The 20,657-nt window shown below is 36.7% G+C and overlaps 1 protein-coding gene across 1 annotated transcript in view; it reads right to left on the bottom strand.

Annotated features, from left to right (window-relative positions):
- LOC129266321 (aspartyl/asparaginyl beta-hydroxylase-like) overlaps positions 1-19,348 on the bottom strand; it is a 38,736-nt gene extending 19,388 nt beyond the window's left edge. The window contains exons 1-6 of the mRNA XM_064104431.1: positions 19,327-19,348; positions 19,067-19,216; positions 17,774-17,839; positions 4,393-6,468; positions 1,411-1,520; positions 481-617 (exon numbers count right to left, since the gene is read on the bottom strand). Coding sequence (XP_063960501.1) covers positions 481-617; positions 1,411-1,520; positions 4,393-6,468; positions 17,774-17,839; positions 19,067-19,216; positions 19,327-19,348 — 2,561 coding nt within the window. The remainder of the gene's footprint in view (positions 1-480; positions 618-1,410; positions 1,521-4,392; positions 6,469-17,773; positions 17,840-19,066; positions 19,217-19,326) is intronic.
- Between the last annotated feature and the right edge of the window lie 1,309 nt (positions 19,349-20,657).

Raw genomic sequence — 20,657 nt, 5'->3', positions numbered from 1 at the left:
GCTAGTGTTTACACGTTGATCGCATGAAAAATGCACTTGCCGTATTTTTCCATTTTTTATCTATCATGACGTAGATGGATCAAAACTGCAGCAAGAATTTCGAGGTAATCATAAAGCCATTATGATAAATGCAGAGTCTAATGGCTAATCTACATATACTATATATATAATATATAAGAGATATTGCCCTTTCTATCTCTTTCATGAATAATATTTCAACTCCCCTCCAATGCTATTTTTTTCCCTCAGCGCTGCGCTCTTCGGGCAAAATAAAATCCCTAGGGGAAATATAACTCCGTCTGGGAAGTGAAATGTTACATTCAAACCCTGGGCAGGCAATATCTGTATAATATGAATGGAGAGATATAGGAGAAAGAAAAGGAGAGACAGACAGAGAAGAAGGGAGTGATCAAAAGAGAGAGGAGTGAGTGTGAGTAATATGACATGAGAATGAATATAGTGGGACTAGTCCATCCATACCCATCAAGTAGATCGTTGCTCCTCCTCTCCTCCGCTAGCGTGTCAAGGAGTTGAGCCTTTGCCATCAGAGCCTTTGCACTGTTTGGAAACCGTTTGATGATGTCCTCGTACTTGTACAGAGCTTGATCTTTCTTGTTCTAAAAACACAGTGAGAGTGTCAAAAGATGGATTGAATTGAAAAGAATTGAATAACTTTATTGTCCATAAAGGAGATTCTTGTTTTAACTGGTTTACACATTTAGATACAATGTATATACAGAACAAAACAAAAAAATGGTGATAACATGCCAACACAAGGAAATTATTTTGACTCAGGTATACAGGATCCATGCAAAATTTACCATACACAAGTATTTTAAGTATGGTTTAAGAATTATTTGTATAATAAAATAATTAATTTTGGTTATAGTTATCGGCAAAAGATTAGTAAAGGATTGAAAGCTGGTATGCATGTGCAATGTAATTGTAGAAGAGAGTTAGGGATGTGCATAGTGTGGTGTGTCTGTTTCCTAAAGAGAACCTCTAATTAATATGTAGAGTCAAAATTTATCTATTGTGATTATTAAACAATCAATACAAAAAAAGAGTAGGGTACTAATTACTGGCAAGACACAGACCTTCGGACTTAAAGTGATGAATATCGTTGGTTACAAAAGAATGTCACAAATTAGTTTTCAGTGTGCATGTTGTACATAGACGAATGCCTGAACAGTTGAAAGTGAGTGGCAAGGATGTTTCTAGAGGCTCAAAGAGTGTAAAGAGTTGACAGAGTGAGAGAGTAAAGTGATAAAAAAATGATCAAAACAATCAACAATTGTTTTCAGTTGTAACTTCTTTTCTTACAAAGTATTTCCAAACAGCTGCATTTACCGGTACATAGATTTTCGCAAAAGATTAATTTAGCACGAAAATGATATCTTAACCCAATACCTTTTGGATAAGGCCTTCTGTTTCCTCAAGAAGTGTTTCTAAGACTGACTTCTGAATTGGTTCCTTACTTTCAGGTTTTCTACTGATGTTCTCTCTTACTTTAGATGTATCTGTAGGGGGATTCAAAACACAATAATCATTATTTTTGCAATAAGGTCACAGAAAGTTTAGTTCACACAAGCATTATATCTAACAAGGTGGTTCACGAACCACAATACTCTCCTGACTTCATGATCAACAAAATATGCAATATGATTTTTTGACCCCTAGATGACCTTATCATCCGCAAGATCACATGTGTGGTATTACCCAAAGATCATTTAATAATAATAATAAGTTGATTTAAATAGCGCTTTTTCCAGAGGATACAAAGCGCTGTTAATGGACAAATTTGAAAATACAGAAACTTTGAAAAATCTGTCTCAACCTGTTCAGAGTATAAATACAATTGATGCAGATATGTAGAAATGAGAGCAAGTTGAACAAAAACTTGAAAAAAGGTATGGACATGACCTCATATCATTTGACCTTTGACCCCATCATTTTCATGAGGTCACATGTGGTATTATCCAAGGATTATATCTACAAAGTATGAACATAATTGATGCAAAAATAAAGAAATGAGATAAAGTCGAACAAAAACTTTAACATTTTGTAACAGACCAACAGGAAAAGTGATTACGAGGGCTCTGCCGAACTTCGTTCAGGCGAGACAAAAAAGATGACTGTTATTGATTTTTATTGAATTCTTTTTGCTGTCTTGTATTTCTGCAAATATCAAACCTAGTTTAAGACAAACATAGCTTGATTTTGTACGGTTTTATTCCAATTATAGTGAGATACAGCCATGACAATTTATACACATAAAATTCTAAAAATCTACGTAAGTGAATACTGGCACTAATTTTCTATTTACATGTAGATCAAATGTACTTCAATAAAAAAAATGGTATAGCAATTTTTTATGTATTTATTGTATTTTTTAAGTTTCTTATGTATTTCTTTTTTACTTTTTAAATTTTTCCAATGAAATTTGTCGCTGATTTATTCATGATCATAAACAAGACAAAATTAATTGAGTTTAATGAGTAAAAGTAGAAATAATAATACATATATGAATTTCGAAAACACAATTTCCTTTGGATTTGTACATGAATTCACGTTTTTTTATAGCCATTTTGGGTTTGACATACAAATGTTGCTCAATTTTAGCACCAAGTACCCGGGGGTCGAGGGGCGGAATCCGCCTCCCTTCCCTCTGCAAACATACCTCATATTTCCGATATTAGGCATTAGTGACACCTGCATATTGCTTCTAATCCCCCCGCCCCCCCAAAGTAAAAAGACATTTATCACTGATAAACAACTCACATATTTAAACAGATAATATTTAGCAAGACATGGACAGATGATGGGATGTACCCTTTTTGCAAAAAAACTTACAAATGTCACATATTGTTACAATGACGGCCAACCATCTTTCAGAAATCACAATGACAAAAAAGTTTTTTCTTTTCATTTGTATATCATCTGCCTTTTTTCTTGCAGGGCTTTAGGTATTAATACACTAATAAAGCAGGGGAATTAAAATGCAATGATATAAATACTTTTTTCATATACTTGTTTCTTTTGCAAATGAAGGGTAGCATTGATGCGAGGACAATATATACATATTTGGTGTCTATTCAGTGTACATTTCAATCTGCAGAACTAATTCCAATAACTCTTTTCTAGGAAAGGTAGATGTTAATGTGAAGGAAGGAGCATCTAGAAGTAGACAGGAAAAAATATTTTGCAAGTTTTTTTAAAATATATATATACCATTATATATGAAAACTCTGTACCAGCATGCATTATTGCCCAATGCAACACGGTTTGGACATTGCAATGATAAAAATCAAAATATAAGAATCCTAGTTAAATAGATAATGCCCAATACTAATTTGGTAAAAATTGTTGAATGTTTCCTAGTTACCTGATTGTCAGCAACCTTGTCTCTCTCTCACCACCGTCAGCAGCAATGCCAGTTGCCTTGGCAACATCAATATCTTTAGGAGCATACTTAGACTTTGATGGGGGTTGGGGCATTTGAGGGGGGAAGAGGGTGGAGGTTCAGAATTCAATTTGGACTGGGTCTTGGTCTTGGGATTACTCTTAGTTTGTCAATGGATAAGGGCTGATGAATATGTTGGGAGCCAGACCGGACTGGAACTCGGAGCCCGGCGAGTTGAGGGGATTCCCCCAGGCCAATCCGGCATGGGTTGATAGCTCAAACAACAAAGATCGGAATATGCCTTGGATAAATACCAAATAAACAAGATAATGTAAACCATGGCATTTACCTCCAGGCATTGACTGAGCTCAGATTCATTCCCAAATATCTAACTTAATTGATACTTCACCTGGATTTCAGCCACTTTGATCATTTAAAACAGCTGTATTTTGGGTTTGATCTCGACTGTGTCGTTCCAATTCTCAGTCAGACTTTGCCTTTGCCATAATTTCGATATGGACTGATGCATAGTGACCAAAATTATGTGAAAGGGCAAAAAGGACTTTAGTCGATAATTTCAGCTCATAGTAAACTACTAGTATACTGTAGAGCCAAGTGAAGTCATCTAAGAATTCAAACAATGACAACAAGATCACAGCCGAAATAAACCCATTTGTAATGCTCAATGTAGCCGAAAATTTGGTTAAAGATCAACACAATAAATTGGGACAAAAACTGAGGTGAAATTAGTTTGCAAACATTGCCAGGAGTGAAAGTGTACTAGTGCTAGCATGCACCAAGTGAGGCAAGGCTTTGATGTATCACTAGCGCATCTGCATCAGCAGTGCTGTGCAGTGGCTCAGAGTTCCAGGCTGTTCCAGGACCCAGAAAACAATTTTGCTAAACCTTCCGGTCCAGGCTCAAGTCGGGTTTTCTTTCCGATTCCAAACATTACTGGAGAACTAGTAACATTTTAACTACTTTCTTACCTGACCTATCCACAGAGTGCTCTTCTTTCTTCATGGCCCTATCTGCTTCAGGTTGTGTTGTCTCCTGTGCTGGTGGTGGAGGACGGTTGCTTTTCCTGTCCTTAGCCTGATCAGAGTTCCCCATGGCCTTTTCTGCTTCAGGTTGTGTTGTCTCCTGTGCTGGTGGTGGGGGTCGTGGAGGACGGTTGCTTTTCCTGTCCTTAGCCTGATCAGAGTTCCCCATGGCCTTTTCTGCTTCAGGTTGTGTTGTCTCCTGTGCTGGTGGTGGGGGTCGTGGAGGACTGTCACTTTTCCTGTCCCTAGCTTGATCAGAGTTCCCCATGGCCCTTTCTGCTTCAGGTTGTGTTGTCTCCTGTGCTGGTGGTGGGGGTCGTGGAGGACTGTCACTTTTCCTGTCCCTAGCTTGATCAGAGTTCCCCATGGCCCTTTCTGCTTCAGGTTGTGTTGTCTCCTGTGCTGGTGGTGGGGGTCGTGGAGGACTGTCACTTTTCCTGTCCCTAGCTTGATCAGAGTTCCCCATGGCCCTTTCTGCTTCAGGTTGTGTTGTCTCCTGTGCTGGTGGTGGGGGTCGTGGAGGACTGTCACTTTTCCTGTCCCTAGCCTGATCAGAGTTCCCCATGGCCTTTTCTGCTTCAGGTTGTGTTGTCTCCTGTGCTGGTGGTGGGGGTCGTGGAGGACTGTCACTTTTCCTGTCCCTAGCTTGATCAGAGTTCCCCATGGCCCTTTCTGCTTCAGGTTGTGTTGTCTCCTGTGCTGGTGGTGGGGGTCGTGGAGGACTGTCACTTTTCCTGTCCCTAGCCTGATCAGAGTTCCCCATGGCCTTTTCTGCTTCAGGTTGTGTTGTCTCCTGTGCTGGTGGTGGGGGTCGTGGAGGACTGTCACTTTTCCTGTCCCTAGCTTGATCAGAGTTCCCCATGGCCCTTTCTGATTCAGGTTGTGTTGTCTCCTGTGCTGGTGGTGGTGGGGGTGGTGGAGGACTGTCACTTTTCCTGTCCTTAGCCTGATCAGAGTTTCCCATGGCCCTTTCTGCTTCAGGATGTGTTGTCTCCAGAGGCGGAGGAGTCCTGCCACCATCAGTTTTCCTAGGAGGCTCTTTGGATTTTCCCCTCTCCTCTTGTGGTGGTGGTGGCCTCACACGGGCAGTCTTTCTTGGAGATTCTTCAAGTCTTTCTGTGCCCTTTTGTGGTAGTGGAGGGCTCACATCATCAGACTTTCTTGAAGACTGTTTAGCATTCTTCATGTCCTTTTCAACTGGTGGTGGTGGCTTTACACTGTCATCCTTTCTTGGAGAACTTCTGACCTCAAGCGGTGCTGGAGGGCTCACACCATCAACCTTTCTTGGAGACACCTTTGCTTTTTTCCTGTCCTTAGTCTGATGATCTTTACTCTTAGTCCTTGTCTTTTCAGGTTGTTTCATCTCCCCTGGTGGTGAAGGTCTCACACCATCAGCCTTTCCTGTTTTTCGTTCTGCAGCTTCACCAGCCTCCTTCAGTGATGGAACATCTTGTTCCATATCAGATTTTGACTCTAATCTATCAGATGCAGTCTCTTGAACTTGTAATGTCTCCTGGGGTTTATTGGCTTTACCAGGTGGTTTGCTTTTGGATTCTTTGGTGTTTTCAGTAGACCTTGGAGTTCTTTTTGGAGTGACCATTTTACCCTTTGGAAAATCGGTCTCTGTCACAGTGGCCTCCTTTCCTGTAAAGGCCTTGGCCGGATCCTCGGTCTTCAGATTTCCATGAGCAGGTACAGGCTGTTTTTCCTCATCAACCCTCTCTTCCGAAACGTCCCTCTTTACTTCAAACACAGCCTCCGCTTGAAAATCAAGCTTGTCTTCCTTTTCCTCAACATCACTTACTTCTTTGGTCACATCAGCATCACTTTCTGAAAATCTTTGAAGGGGAGCGTGTGCTATGCTCTCTGAACTTATGACTTTTCTATTGTCTATTTCTGTATCACTGTTTGACTTTTTATCTTCATCTCTGTGATGCTCAGTTTTGAGCTCTGACTCGGGAGTTTCACTTGTTAGATTGTTATGCTCCGTCTGGGTAAATAATACAGTAGTCTTGTTGGACTCTGAAACAGGAACAAGATGGAGCAAGTAAAAAGGAGGATGTTTTAAACTATTTTCTCTCGTTCTTTCAAATGGCTTTTTTCCAGCTTGAAAAGGAATACTAATGACAACATGTAAGAGTTCTAATAGTAATACCAAATGGAGACATGAGAAGTTGAATTCAAACTTTCAAACATTCAGAGATAAAGCCTGTGCATTCCTGCAGGATTAACTCTCTGCCCATTACGAAAAAATAGAGATAACACATAGATATTCTTCAGAATCTTATCATAAAACAAAATCAAAGCCCTTTATACTTTAATCAATATAGATAGTCATACTGTATTATCAATTTGAGTACAAACAGTCCACCTGCAATTTGTTTTCTACTATGATCTATTGCTCATACTGTTGTAGTTAATTCTGATTAGTCTGGTGTCAAACCCGGGTTTGATAATGAAAACACCACCGCTGGAGTGGTATTCTGATGGGGTTTTACTCTAATCTACATTATAATTTTTGACCGCACCCCTATGGAAACGCTGGGTTTCATATTCATTTTTATGGTTACGAAAGTGCTTAGGATCTCAAGTTTTTGGTCGGATTATACAAAAAAATCAGGTCGCACGATTGTTTAGATCATTCTTCTGCCATATTCACGACAAAGAAAATGTACTGAATAATTCATTAAAATTCATATTATTTCAGTATTTTTCTATTCTGCTCATTTCACGACATAGTTGACTTTTAAAAACTTTTTGCTGCAAGATTAGAATTTTTTTACTTGGAAAATGAGTTGACAACTATAGTCATATGAAAGTGTGTTTACCAGGCCTATCAGCATACCACACCAGTGGGTGTTTCATAAAGCTGTTCATAAGATAAGAATGACTTTAAGAACGACTGGTGATCCTTTCTTTTGGTAAATGGTATACACCATTATCCATAGGCGATGATTTAGCGCGCAAGAAAGGATCACAAGTCGTTCTTAAAATCGCTCTACACTTACGAACAGCTTTGTGACACGCCCCCCTGCTATTTGATAGTAACTTTCACTAGGGGGAAACCTCCCATTAAAGCTACAAGGAACAGTCCCAGTTGCATACAAATGATACCGAAAGGAAGCCCAGGAATGTCAATGTGAATTGATCTTGGTCAACCCTTCCTATCCAGGCTAACAAATCTAATATGTGAGATGACACTCCTCGCATCTGTTGATGGAGATAACTTTTTACATTCTCCAAGGTCACGTGACCTCAGGAGATGGTAGATCATTTAGCTTTCTGGAAGATGGTAGTTTAAAGGAGAGCTCAGATGTTCAGATATTTTCACTCCAGATATATGATGAAGACTGTGCTGCCAGGGTTTTTGCTAGGGGGTTTTCCCACGAGGCCGAGGGTTCAAGAGGCCAAGGGTCCACGAGGCCGATTTTTTTTTCAAATCATTTTTTTTATTTTATCAAGACGTTTCTCTTCATCGATATTAATCAACAGTTGCAGGTATGCTATGAAGACTTTTAGTTAAAATTCATTACTTTTTAATCACTAACCAAATAAATTTGGATTGTATTTAAATCTTTTTCTTATAATTTTATCAAATAATTTATATTCAATTCTTGAAATTATAATCTATCCAGAATTTGGCAGCTCAAAGGTCATTTTTATATTAAGCTCCTGATCATTCTTCCAAATTGGTATATTTAACTTTGTCAGCTTATGTTTATTTATATCGTGCTGTTGTGAAATGGAATAAAATCTACATTCCAAGAAAAAACTAACTGAGAAATGATATGAATAAAATTTTTACAAAGAATAAACAGCTGAAAAGGGATTAAACAGCCACATATTTAAATGATGGGTAAGTGAGATGATACTCAAGAATAAGTCATGTTGTCCCGATTTACGAAAGCTTCACCATATTAATGTCCATTATCATCCACAACTTCATGGGACAAAATTATGCTATGCGGAAACGTTTCCACCGATGTAGACAAACATCCTAATGAAAAAAATACATTGTAAGAAAAATTGGCCTTGTGAACCCTCGGCCTTATGGGAAAATGATAGGCTTCTCTGACCCTCAGTCTCGTGGACCTAGGCCTCATGGGAAAAATAATCGGCCTTGTGGACCCTCGGCCTCGTGGACCCACCCCTTTGCTAGAAAGGAGTAACTGTAATTTCTGGGGATTTATTTAACAATTTCTGACATTTTACTGTCATCCCCATTCATTAGTGAGAGGAGCCAGCATAGTTCAAAAGAACAACTAATTTACAGAGAAGCTTTTGGTCTTGGTTATTGCTGGTTATGACTGGGCTACTAGATCAATATTATTATAAACAAATGAATGTCAATTCTTAATGTCAATGAAATTAGTAACCCTTGTTCTTATATGCCTACTCAGGATACATGATGTAGGCCTAGGACCCTGTAAAGTTAGTCTCTAGGTTTATAATTTAACAAACTTAGATAATTCAATTACATGGGTTGAAAATTAAGAGCTCCAGATACCATAATTAATACAAGAATAAATGCATCAATTACAGAGATAAAAGGGGAGGATAAGAGGTGATAGAAGGGGGGGGGGGTGTTAATTACAAATTATTGGAACTTTTATCCAAGAAATACATATTTCATGCAAGTATGATTGATTTTCTAGCACTGAATATTACCCTAAACTAAAGGATTTTTCTGTCTATTTTATTAGACTTTGGGTTTGCACTTTTACAAGAAATCAATCATATGAATTTCACTTTTCAGTTAATGAGAAACTACATTTTCATATTGATGAATCATCAAATACTCAATTCTAGTGGAATAAAGAACCAAGCTATTCCCCACTTATGTCCGAATATGAAGAGAAAAGGGGTATAAAAATACTTGTTTTAATGAAAGAATGATCCTGGATGCTAATTTCTTCCAAACATCAGAGTAGGTTTTTTATTCAATCGTCAAGGACTCTGAACTATTGAATATTCATAAATTGTAAAGCTCTAAACTTTTTTTTTTGCAATTTTCATCATTTAGCAGATTCAGAATTGACCAGTGGAGGGCACAAGAGGGGGGGTCTCTTAAAATTCTGTGACAAGAAAAAAAAGTCAACATTCCAATCACACCCCCATCATTATACATATATTTTTTTAAAGATCTTCTTTTCCCTTCAGGGGTAAAGATCCAAGCCACCCCCAACCCACCAAAGGGCATTTTACACACAGTAATTTTGAAATAACTAGTACTAGGGGAAAATAAAATCTTCCCCCGATATATCAAATTATAATGTTTAACTCTGCTCATCATACCCCTAACGATCCTGTGTCCCCCCCCCCATACATAAGGACCTGTGAAGTTGACAATGCTGATAAATTCCACCTGTCTGAGTATACATGTAGCAAGGAAAAACTTATCAGTCATCACTTTAGAGTCTTACTATAGTCCATAATGACACATTATTTCCTTGAGATCTATGTGACATCATTCATTACCTTACTGTGTACTATTAAAGGCTTGTCATCGAAAATGGATATGTCCTTTACTACTTGCAATCAATTCTCCAATTTTATTGATCCAATTTAAGAGATATTTGTAAAGGACAAGTTCATCCAAATAAATTTGATTTGAATCAAAAGAGAAATCTGGGGGGGGGGGCAGTTATATATAATGCTGTACACATGCATGACCAAAAAATGCGTTTAAAGGGGTATTTTTCAGTTTTGGACGAGGGCTGCGCGTGCACTTGTTAAGGGTATCAAAAGCACAGATTTTCAAGAAAAGGGGTGGTTTTGAAAGACTAATCAATGGTTAATCGCGGGGTCAAATGTATTTAGGGTATGTTTTTTTTCCAACGCTTTTTTTTTGTAAAGACTAGCCAAATGTGTTTAGGGTATGTTTTTTCACCAAGCTTTTTCCCCAGGGTCATATTCTGGCGACAACTTGTTTAGGGGCCAAAATGTGTAAATAAAGCCCGTGAAAAACTTGTTTAGGGGGTTATTTTGCAGAAAGAGAAAAAACTCGTTTACGGGGTGTTTGGAAATAATTTGGCCATGCATGTGTACAGCAATACACAACTTTCTTATTTTACATCCGATGTAGATTAAGTTTTCAGCATTATGCTTGTTGACATATTTCTATTCATCTTATTTGATGTGCAGTGAAAGTAAAAAAAAAATCTTCATAATATTAATCTATTTAGCATAATGTTCAGTTCAATTTATATGTCACTTCATTATGTAAAATTATACTATATAACATGCCAGCCTATGGATACAGCATATACATATGTGTGAGCAGAGTTGGGTGAAATTACATGGAAAAATAATGGCATTGACATCTGTTTTTAGCTCCATGGTATTAAAATAAAAAATAGCCCTACAAGTGATTGCCTATCGATAACAGGGATTTCTGAAACAAATTTGCAATCAAAACATCACCTGTATCAATAGAGCAGTGAGCATTATAGTGATGAGCATGCGGCCAAAATGACTATCAAAATGACTTATCATTAAACAGATGAACTGATTTTTTTTTTTATTAAGAAAATAAGAAGTAGAAAAAATGTGCTTCTGACCAAATGTACAGGTAGGTACATGTACACGGTATCTATTCCAAATGGATGATAAAAAAAAACTGAACTTAGCAAAAAAACAAAATGGAAGTCATGAGGTTTGCCATACATCGATACTACCAGGCAGAGAGCAGGGGTATATTGTACTGCAGAAAGAATCAAATGTAACCTGATAATCAGATCAAGTTTTTGTTTGAGTTGTGTTTGTCATTCTGCAATAAACCAAAGAACTTATCTAGTATCTTCACTTTAAATCCATCCTTAGTATCACTACAAAGAAATCAATAGAACTAAGGCATTTTTTAATAGAAAAATAGAAGAAAAAAAATTATGATAAAATACTAAGTTCATTGACCTCGAGTGACCTTTGACCTTAATCATGTGACCTGAAACTATTGCAAAATTATCAGTGATACTTGATTACCCTGATATTCAAGTTTCATGAAATAAATCTATTTACTTTCGAAGTTAAAATATTTTAAAAACTTAACATTGGTTTAAAAGACACACAAGTTCATTGGCCCTTTAATAACAACATTTGACCTTGATCATGTGACTGAAAACAATGCAAGATGATCAGTTATACTTGATTATTCTTCTGTGTAAGTTTCATGAGCTAGGTAAATATACTTCCTATGTTATGATAAATGACATACATTCAAAGACTGAATGTTGTTAAGTTTTCAATGTTGATAATGCTGCTGCCGCTGTCAGTGGAAAAGAGGCGCCTAGAGTCACGCTCCGTTACTCAGGCGAGACCAAAACTTGCTGGAAAAAAGGGGAAGAGGAGGGGAATGTGCATAAAACATGTTTACTTCCTTCTGTTCTTGACTTCATACCGACAGCGATTCATCTGGATTTTAAAGGGATGGTCCAGGCTGGAGATATTTATATCTCAATAAATAGAGTAAAATTCACAAAGCAAAATACTGAAAATTCTATCAAAATCGGATAACAAATAACAAAGTTATTGAATTTTAAAGATTTGCTTTATTCCTATGAAACAGTTTTAGGTATGTCTTTATGAATATTCATTATGTGGGCTGATGATGTCATATCCAAACTTGTTCAATTGTTTTTTCATTATATGAAATTAGGTTTATTCAAAATTTTTCTACCAAGAACTAAAAGAATTGGATTGACAACTGATTAAGTGCATTATTTATTTATTGCCACAACTTATTTCATAATGGAGACACAATGAAACATTTATGATTTCATGTAATAACATAAGAAAATGGAAAGTGGGAATGTGACATCATCAGGCTACCTAATTAATATTCATGAAGATGTGCATTTACCTGTTTTCACAAAATACTGATACACTTTAAAATTCAATAACTTTGTCATTTGTTATCCGATTTTGATGAAATTCTCAGCATTTCGCTTTGTGAATTTTACTCTATTTATTTAGATTTAAATATTTTCAGCCCGGACCATCCCTTTAAGAAAAGAACTTGACATGAACATGTCATACCTGAATAAAAATTATCCAGGGCCTGGGTCTAGACTTTGGCCTTAAACTGGCTCCCCCAGCGATTTTCAATAAAACCACTCAATTCAATTTGAATAGGTTTGATTCACATTTGGTAGACAAACAATGGCCTTGCAAATTCTGTCTCTAAACAAAGTGAAAAATATGTACATTATGTTGACAATGGAGAGCAGAGGAGAGACAACATTTTTATCAGTAAACATCAGTCCATAGATTTATGTGTGAGGATAATGCCTGGTACATGCAGGGAAGTGTTACACTTCCCTGGTACATGTATGAACCACTAGACAAAAAGAAGATAGATTTATGCAGGCTTCAGCCCGGGGGGGGGGGGGGGGGGGGCCATTTCCATTGACGAGTGGATACCATGCGCGACCATGGGGTCTCGAAAGCACCCTAAACACGTATTTTCCATATTCTGAAAATGCACCCCTTAAGTCCTTAACAAGTATTGGCGTCTGAAACCCTACCCTTAACAAGTATTGGAAACAAAACGATACTCTTTGCAAGTATTCCCTGAAATGAACCCCTAAACAAGTACAGCGATATTTTATTGATATGACACGGGTCAGTCGGTCATTGGTGTTACCTTTACACACCAATTGGTTTAGTACAGCCCCACCTTCCACACCTCGCGCAAATCGGACTCTAAACACGTAGTGTTGGGGCAAAAAGGACATCCTTTATAAAACATTTTAATTTTGTTTTATCATCCCCGCAAATTTGACCCTAAACACGTAGCTGTCCTAGCGAAATAGATAACCTTTTTTCATTATTTTTGTGTTTTTGACACCCTTATCACGTTACGTACGTAACGTGCCCTATCTTGAAAGACATCCTTTTTACGTGTTTTTATGGTCGTGCATGGTATCCACTTGTCAATGTAAGTGGCCCCCCCGGGGGCTTCAGTCACATGACCCCTTCCACATCAAAAGTTATGCCTGCCCCCCCCCCCCCCCTTCCATCCCCATTCACTGCACATCAGTTTCCTACACATGTCTACAAGGAGTTATTGCAACATGAAATCAAAGATAGTACAACATGAACTGAGTTTTAAAAACGCTGTATGCCTAGATGTAAAACCCTTGAGCAAACATATAACAAGTTAACCTTGAATAAAAACTTTTTTTTTTAAATCAGAGCAAAAAAAGTTCTTATCAAACATCAACTAGAGTACTATATCAAGACGAGCTCAATACTTTGTTCCAACAAGGAGCTTCCAACACAAATTATTTCAAATAAGAGAAAAATGTAGACGTAGTTAAAGCAAGTCTACAGATGGTTAGATGAGTCTGGGTTGGACTAGAGCAGATTTAGTGTGGGTCTGAAGTGGATCTAAAGAAGGTTTTTATCACCTAAATGGCAGGGGGGAGTTTTATAACTGATACAGGTCTCTGATATATTGGATGAGTAGGTTATTAATGGTTAAGTGATGGGTCTTGATCGGGGTAACAGCGGGGTAACAGCAGGGTAACAGCAGGGTAACAGCGGGTTTAGAGCGGGTCTAAACAGGGTAAGTTACTTGGTATGGTGGTGGTGGTAGGTGGTGAGGAGAGGCAAGGCTGCTGAGGAGTAAACACCTAGAAAAGAAAGCAATTTAGTTTTAAAGGTCAAGTCTACCCTGATGTCAAATTGGTTTTATTTAAAATCAAAGAAGAAAAATAAAAATAAACCTATCAATGAAGGCCTGGAAAAATCCATTGAGGAATATTAAACAGAGTTGTCGATTTTTAAAGGTTCACAGTTCATGACATGATACCGCGAGCAGAGCTCTCCCTATATATCTCTTGTGATATCAATTCCATGACATGCCATTTTCTAAGAAAAGTGAAAATAATATTACATTCGTGCAGTCAATTACCATAGCTGCTTCTATGAGAAACTGGTTTGCAGTCATCATGAATTGTATAAGAACGTGGATTTTTAGGAATTTATATTGTAATGGCAAGCTACTCCCATCTGATGTCACAATTAAAACCTTTGAAATATCACTAATATTCCTTTGATGGATTTTCATATGACATTTATGTTTCTCTCCTTTTTCTGCATTTATTAAAACCAACTTGATGTCAGGATGGATTCTCCTTTAAATAGCCAACAATGATTAGATCCACATAATTATGATTAGGCTTTTAAAATAAAAAGAAAGGAAATATAAAGCAATCTAATGAGGTAGGCAAAATAAAACGACACGGTAAAAGCATTAAGCATGACTGATGCAACAATTAATATGATTAATATCATGGTTAATACCTTTCGTATTACATACATGCTTGAAACTTGGAATAATCATACCTTTACTCAACCATCGTATTACAAAATAGCCTTATAAATTTACTATAGGAAGTAGACCAACAGGCCTATTTCAAAGGAAATATGTTACTTTAAAGTGCTGCAAACCAAAAGGTCTCATTTTATTTATTTATTGACCTGCATGATTTACTACTGTTCAAGGGTAAGCTGTAAATAAAAAGTCACAATACAAAATTTTCAATAATTCTTTTATTGTTAACAATATTTAAAAGCACTATAACCAACCCATTGTAATTGGCCATTAAAGTTTGTGAATATTACCCCTTTAACAGTATCTACATGTATGCAACAAAAATTAATACATATGTTAGGAATTCTTTTTGGGGGGGGGGTGATCTTGCTATATAAATATAAAACTCAAAATCATAAATATGTAAGCCTACATGAAAATCAGTTCTACAAAATATAAATATTTTGGACTTATCTTCTGTCTAGCTTATATGTTTTAGTGCTGTTTGATTTTCTGTTCATTCTTGTGTTAGCTCTTGACAAGTTCAAAACAAACATATTTCAAGCATGTCATTTTCAGCCCTATTCTAAATATATTTACTTTCAGGACGTTCCATTGTTCAAATGAAATCCATGTCATTTTAACCAAATTTTGCACTGAGTTAATTTAGCATATATTCCAAATATCCAAAAAATAATATGGGCTCAAGTGCTAGATTTTTTGCTAATGAGCTTTATGAAGTTCATCCAATTGAAAGATCTCAAGAATTATGCAATCAAAAGAATTGGACATTTTTAGACCACACAATATCAAAAGCTGTATAGGAAGTTGTACTAAAGAGGTGTAAATATTAAACAAGTTGAAATGAACTCATTTGGGAAGAGGAAATTTACCAAAATAAAAGCTGGCTTTAAAATTCAGCATCTTCTCAATGGCCCGCATTCTGAAGTCTGGTTTAACTTAGACCATGGTCTTACTCTGTGCTAAAAATTATGGGGAGCCAAAAACTCAGAGATTCTGTTTACATTGTATATATATATATTTTTTTTTTTACTAGTTTGTTTCCATTTGCTTCATAATGAAGAAAAAATCTTTCAGCTATCCTTCCCAGCAGTTATGAATGATTTGAGTGTCATGTCAGTTAACAAATTGAATGTATACTAAGAGATGTGTTCCCCACCTGGCTATCGAGAGAGAACCACAAATTTAATCCAGGGTTTAATTTAGACCTAAGTTCAGAATAAGGGCCAATAAGAGTAACCATGAACATATTGATTCAGTATATGTATAGTAAACAGATATATGTCTGAACCTTTGAAACTTGGTATATACCAGTATATACATGTACCTAAGCACTGTATATCGACTCCTGTCTGAATGGACCATTAATGCTTACAAATTCTTGGTCTGGCTAAATTCTGCATCCCCTTATGAGTGAAATGGCCTTCAAAGTTTGTGCATCTTCTTTCTTCAGAGGCAGTTAGGCATTTGACCCGATGACAGGCTCATCTCCATGTGTGTGGCTGAACCCCAGCACAAACATCAATTGATGATGTCAAATTGTTCCGTTGGGAGCTTTCCTCCTGATGAAGGATCCATCCATCATCCATCCTCCAAAACATATTTTCATTAAAGGGAAATCAAACATTTGGAACAAGTTGGCTTGTGTTGAAACAGAAAAATCAAAGAATAAGAACAAAGAAAGTTGAGAAAAATCGGACAAATAATGAGAAAGTTATGAGCATTTGAAAATTGCACTCACTAATGCTATGAAGATCCTCCCATTGGCAATGCTACAAGGATGTGTGATGTCACATGTGAACAACTTTCCCTTTGATCGACTGTAAAATACCTCGAAAATGTATCTTTTTGCTCTTTCTTATGGTGATACAAACTCTTCATCCATGACGTATTCTTTAAAAATCTGTATTACATGCTCTCCTACATAAAGAACACATGATCTACTGATAGATGTGATAAAAGAGAAAGTTTAAGTGAAATATATACGAAAGTAATGGGGAGAGTTGTTCACAAGTGACATCACACATCTTTGTCGCATTGCCAATGGGAGGATCTCCATATCATTAGTGATCCCAATATTCAAATGCTCATAACTTTCTCATTATTTGTCTGATTTTTCTCAAACTTTCGTTGATCTGTTTCTTTGAGTTTTCTGTTTTCACACAAGCTATCTTGTTCCAAATGTTTCATTCTCCTTTAAAGGTGATCGAGGGCTGTTTTCATAAAGACATTGCGTTACAACTGAAAGCAATGACTCAGTGGAAGAATGTACACTTCACTAGATTCCACAACTTGCATTTAAAAGAGAATGAGGTGGTGAAACCCTATCTTCAAAACAAACTAGTCACATGTAAAATGACTAGAGCTTGGTAGTCAGCTAGTAACAAATGAAAAATGTTCTTTCAGCCTATGGGATGCAATTTTCTTTTTTAGCTTATAACAATAGTTAGTGAAAATCACTATTTGTGTTTATAAAATGCACCAAATATATCATTATTTCTACCGGCTGTCTACTCTGTTTCCCCAAATCAAACATCATCTACAAAGCATGAAAATATCCAAATCAAAAGCCATATACAGTTACATGTATCATGCATTAAAACCTATTATTAGAATCCAGGCACCCATTGCACAGAAAGGTAGCAAACTGTCTCACAATGCACTACATGTATATGGCCAATGAAAGTTTGTTGACTTGGTTGCATAATAAATCAATCACTATTTTTAATAAAATGTCCCAAGAGAAAAACTTCAATATTTCAACAAAACTGTCTCATACATTAATCTCACAAAATCTTAAACCCTCACTCAGTATCACAAAATAAAGTTGGATCACTCTCGAAAACAGCCTTCCATGCATTATTACAAAACATGTTTCTGTCTGCTATTAGCTTATTAGGACTGTTCGCAAACATGTTGACGAATTAGAAGATAAACATAAAGCCCAAATTATTTCATTAAAGAGGGATATATTAAGGAACTGCTTCTTACTGGAATCTTTGATCTCTGCAACATTAGAATGGGCCTCCTGGGTATGATTCTGCTCTCCATCGTTATCTGCTCAGAAAATAGTTAAAACAAAAATATTTCAAGTAATTTAATAATAATACTACTACTAAAAATTATAATAAAATACTAATACTACTACTACTAATAATAATTAGAAAGTCAAAAGGGGCCTAAGCTTTCGATCCTAGCAGAATCTTCGTCGGAGTAATTAAAACAGTTCTCTTGTATAGCCTATATCACATCATAATTATAATGTCTCTATGCACTTCCAAAGGAGTTGGATATCATTACCCTCACTTTACCCTGGCGGCCGTAAAAACTAACAGTGCAATGAAATTAATTCCTACCAGCTACCCATGTACCTCACCTGGGTCGAGTGCAGTACAGTGTGGATAAATTTCTTGCTGAAGGAAACTATGCCATGGCAGGGATTTGAACCCATGACCTTCTGTTTCAAAGTCAGGAGACTAATACACTGTAGGCCACAACACTCCATATCCATATCTGATTCACCAAAGTTGACAAGCACAAAGATGGAATCTATGGCTATTTGACCTTTTATTCTCCATACAATTATCACTATCATCATCATCATCATCACCATCACCAAGACCACTTCTCTCATCAACATCACCATTATCATCACTATAATCACTACCATCGATATCACCATCACCACCACCATCAGCATCTACGACCCTGTTCTCATTATACTTTCTAAAACTAGTTTCCTGGAATCCGGTCAAGGAAACCAGTTTGGAAGATCGCTTTGCTAGCGTTCCCATTTGATCACCCGAAAGCGGTTTTCAAAACCACTTCAAGTTAAGTGGTCTTGTTGCTACGGAAACACTCTCAGTGGGGTGACATGTTTTGTGCAAAATTTGAAACCGCAGCCTATGCATTTTACATACAGTGTGTGGAGTAGCGCGCTCAAAATGTGCAAAGATCGTTTCCTGAAGAACGGTTATGTCCTCATGCTGAAACCAGTTTCACGAGGCAAAGCGATCTTAAAATACTACATTGCAAGGTGGTTTTCCAAACCAATTTGGAAGATGATGCACAGAATTTGTATAGCACCATATATCTGTCAAAGACATTCAAAGGCGCATTTTTGGAGGAGCCAGCCAATCTCGGTCGCCTAGAAGGGCGCGCACACAGAACTGTGACTTGCAGGTCTCTCTTCCCAAGATCGCTTCCAAGACCACTTCAACCGATCTCATTACCTTTTAAACTAATATGGTTTTAGGATGGTAATGAAAATGATGGTGTCTTTACCTATATTCCTGTCTATCCTTATGACCCCTGTCAGGAAAGCAGCGGCAATCACCCCAGTGATGATGACAAGAGCACCCAGAGTCTTCTGCCAACCCGATGTCTCCTCTACTGTTTTGGGCTTGGCTTTCCCGTTCAACTTTGCAGTATCAACTGTAAATGGAGAAAAAAAAAGAAAGCACAAAGACGATATGAAATACACCTGACAAGTTGATGTAAATCTAATGTGAATTCATATTTCTCTTGTTAATCAAATTTGTTGCCTGATGCTCTGTATTGAGCCATAGTCACCTCTAGTGCTGGGCGATATTCTGATATTATAAAAAATTTGCGATATTGACAAAATATTAAATATCTGATAATGGTTTCATGATTATGTTGATATACAGTGCATCCCACAAAAAAGAAATGGTTTTCAGAGAAAGATTTCACAATCATTAATTTTTTACTATAAAATTGATACTCATGGAAAGAGTGGAATCTCATCTCTCATTTGAAACCAACAGCTTAGCAAATTGTTCACACATGGCCGATTACAAACAATAAATATTGAGGCATACCAGAAATGATTTGAGTACAAAGTCAGGTGTGAATCTGAATCCTTTCTCATTTCGGGGATCAGTGAGAAAATCTTAACAAAGAATACAAAAGAAATGCTACTGAGCCAATCGTCGAATAAGCACGTTCATCATATCACGAACCAATCTTATATAATTTTTCTGCGCAACCTGGTTTTTACATCAAAATTTTAAACTCGTTTCGCTCATTAAAGGAAACCAAAACTTAAAGGTCAAGTCCACCCCAGGAAAATGCTGACTTGAATAAATAGAGAAAAATCAAACTAGCATAGTGCTAAAAATTTCATCAAAATCGGATGTAAAATAAGAAAGTTATGACATTTTAAAGTTTCGCTTATTTTTCACAAAACAGTGATAAGCACAACTTCATTGTAGGTGAGTCAGTCGATGATGTCCATCACTCAATAATTCTTTTGTTTTTTATTGTTTGAATTATACAATATTTCATTTTTTATAGATTTGAGAATTAGGACCAACTTGACTGAACCATATAGTATTAAACAATGCTAATTTCACATGTTCAGGGAGGAATTAATCATTGTATCACTTGACAATGAGGAGAAAATTAGAATATTTCATATAATAAAATACAAAAGAAATAGTGAGTGGATGACGCCATAGTCTCCTCATTTGCATACCAGCCAGGATGTGCATATAACTGTTTTGTGAAATTAAGCAAAACTTTGAAATGTCATAACTTTCTTATTTTACATCCGATTTTGATGAAATTTTCAGTGTTATGCTTGTTAGATTTTTCTCTTTTTATTCAAATCAACTTTTTGTTTGGGTGGACTTGTCCTTTCAGAAGAGAAGCAATCTTATTGGAAAGAGTAAAATGAGAGGGAACAATTTGAAAAGTTTCATCAAAATCGGTTATGAAATAAGCAAGTTATGGATGTTTAAAAAGTCTTGTACTTTCTATGGGGATCCTCAAATTGGCAACGTGCTTCAAAATGGCTGATTTTGTGGACAACTCTCCATTTGTTTTGTACACAAATTATCAGATTTTCCTCATT

This window comes from Lytechinus pictus, chromosome 1, assembly GCF_037042905.1.
Source record: "Lytechinus pictus isolate F3 Inbred chromosome 1, Lp3.0, whole genome shotgun sequence".
Taxonomy (NCBI): domain Eukaryota; kingdom Metazoa; phylum Echinodermata; class Echinoidea; order Temnopleuroida; family Toxopneustidae; genus Lytechinus; species Lytechinus pictus.
This window is presented reverse-complemented; position numbering and strand designations above follow the sequence as displayed.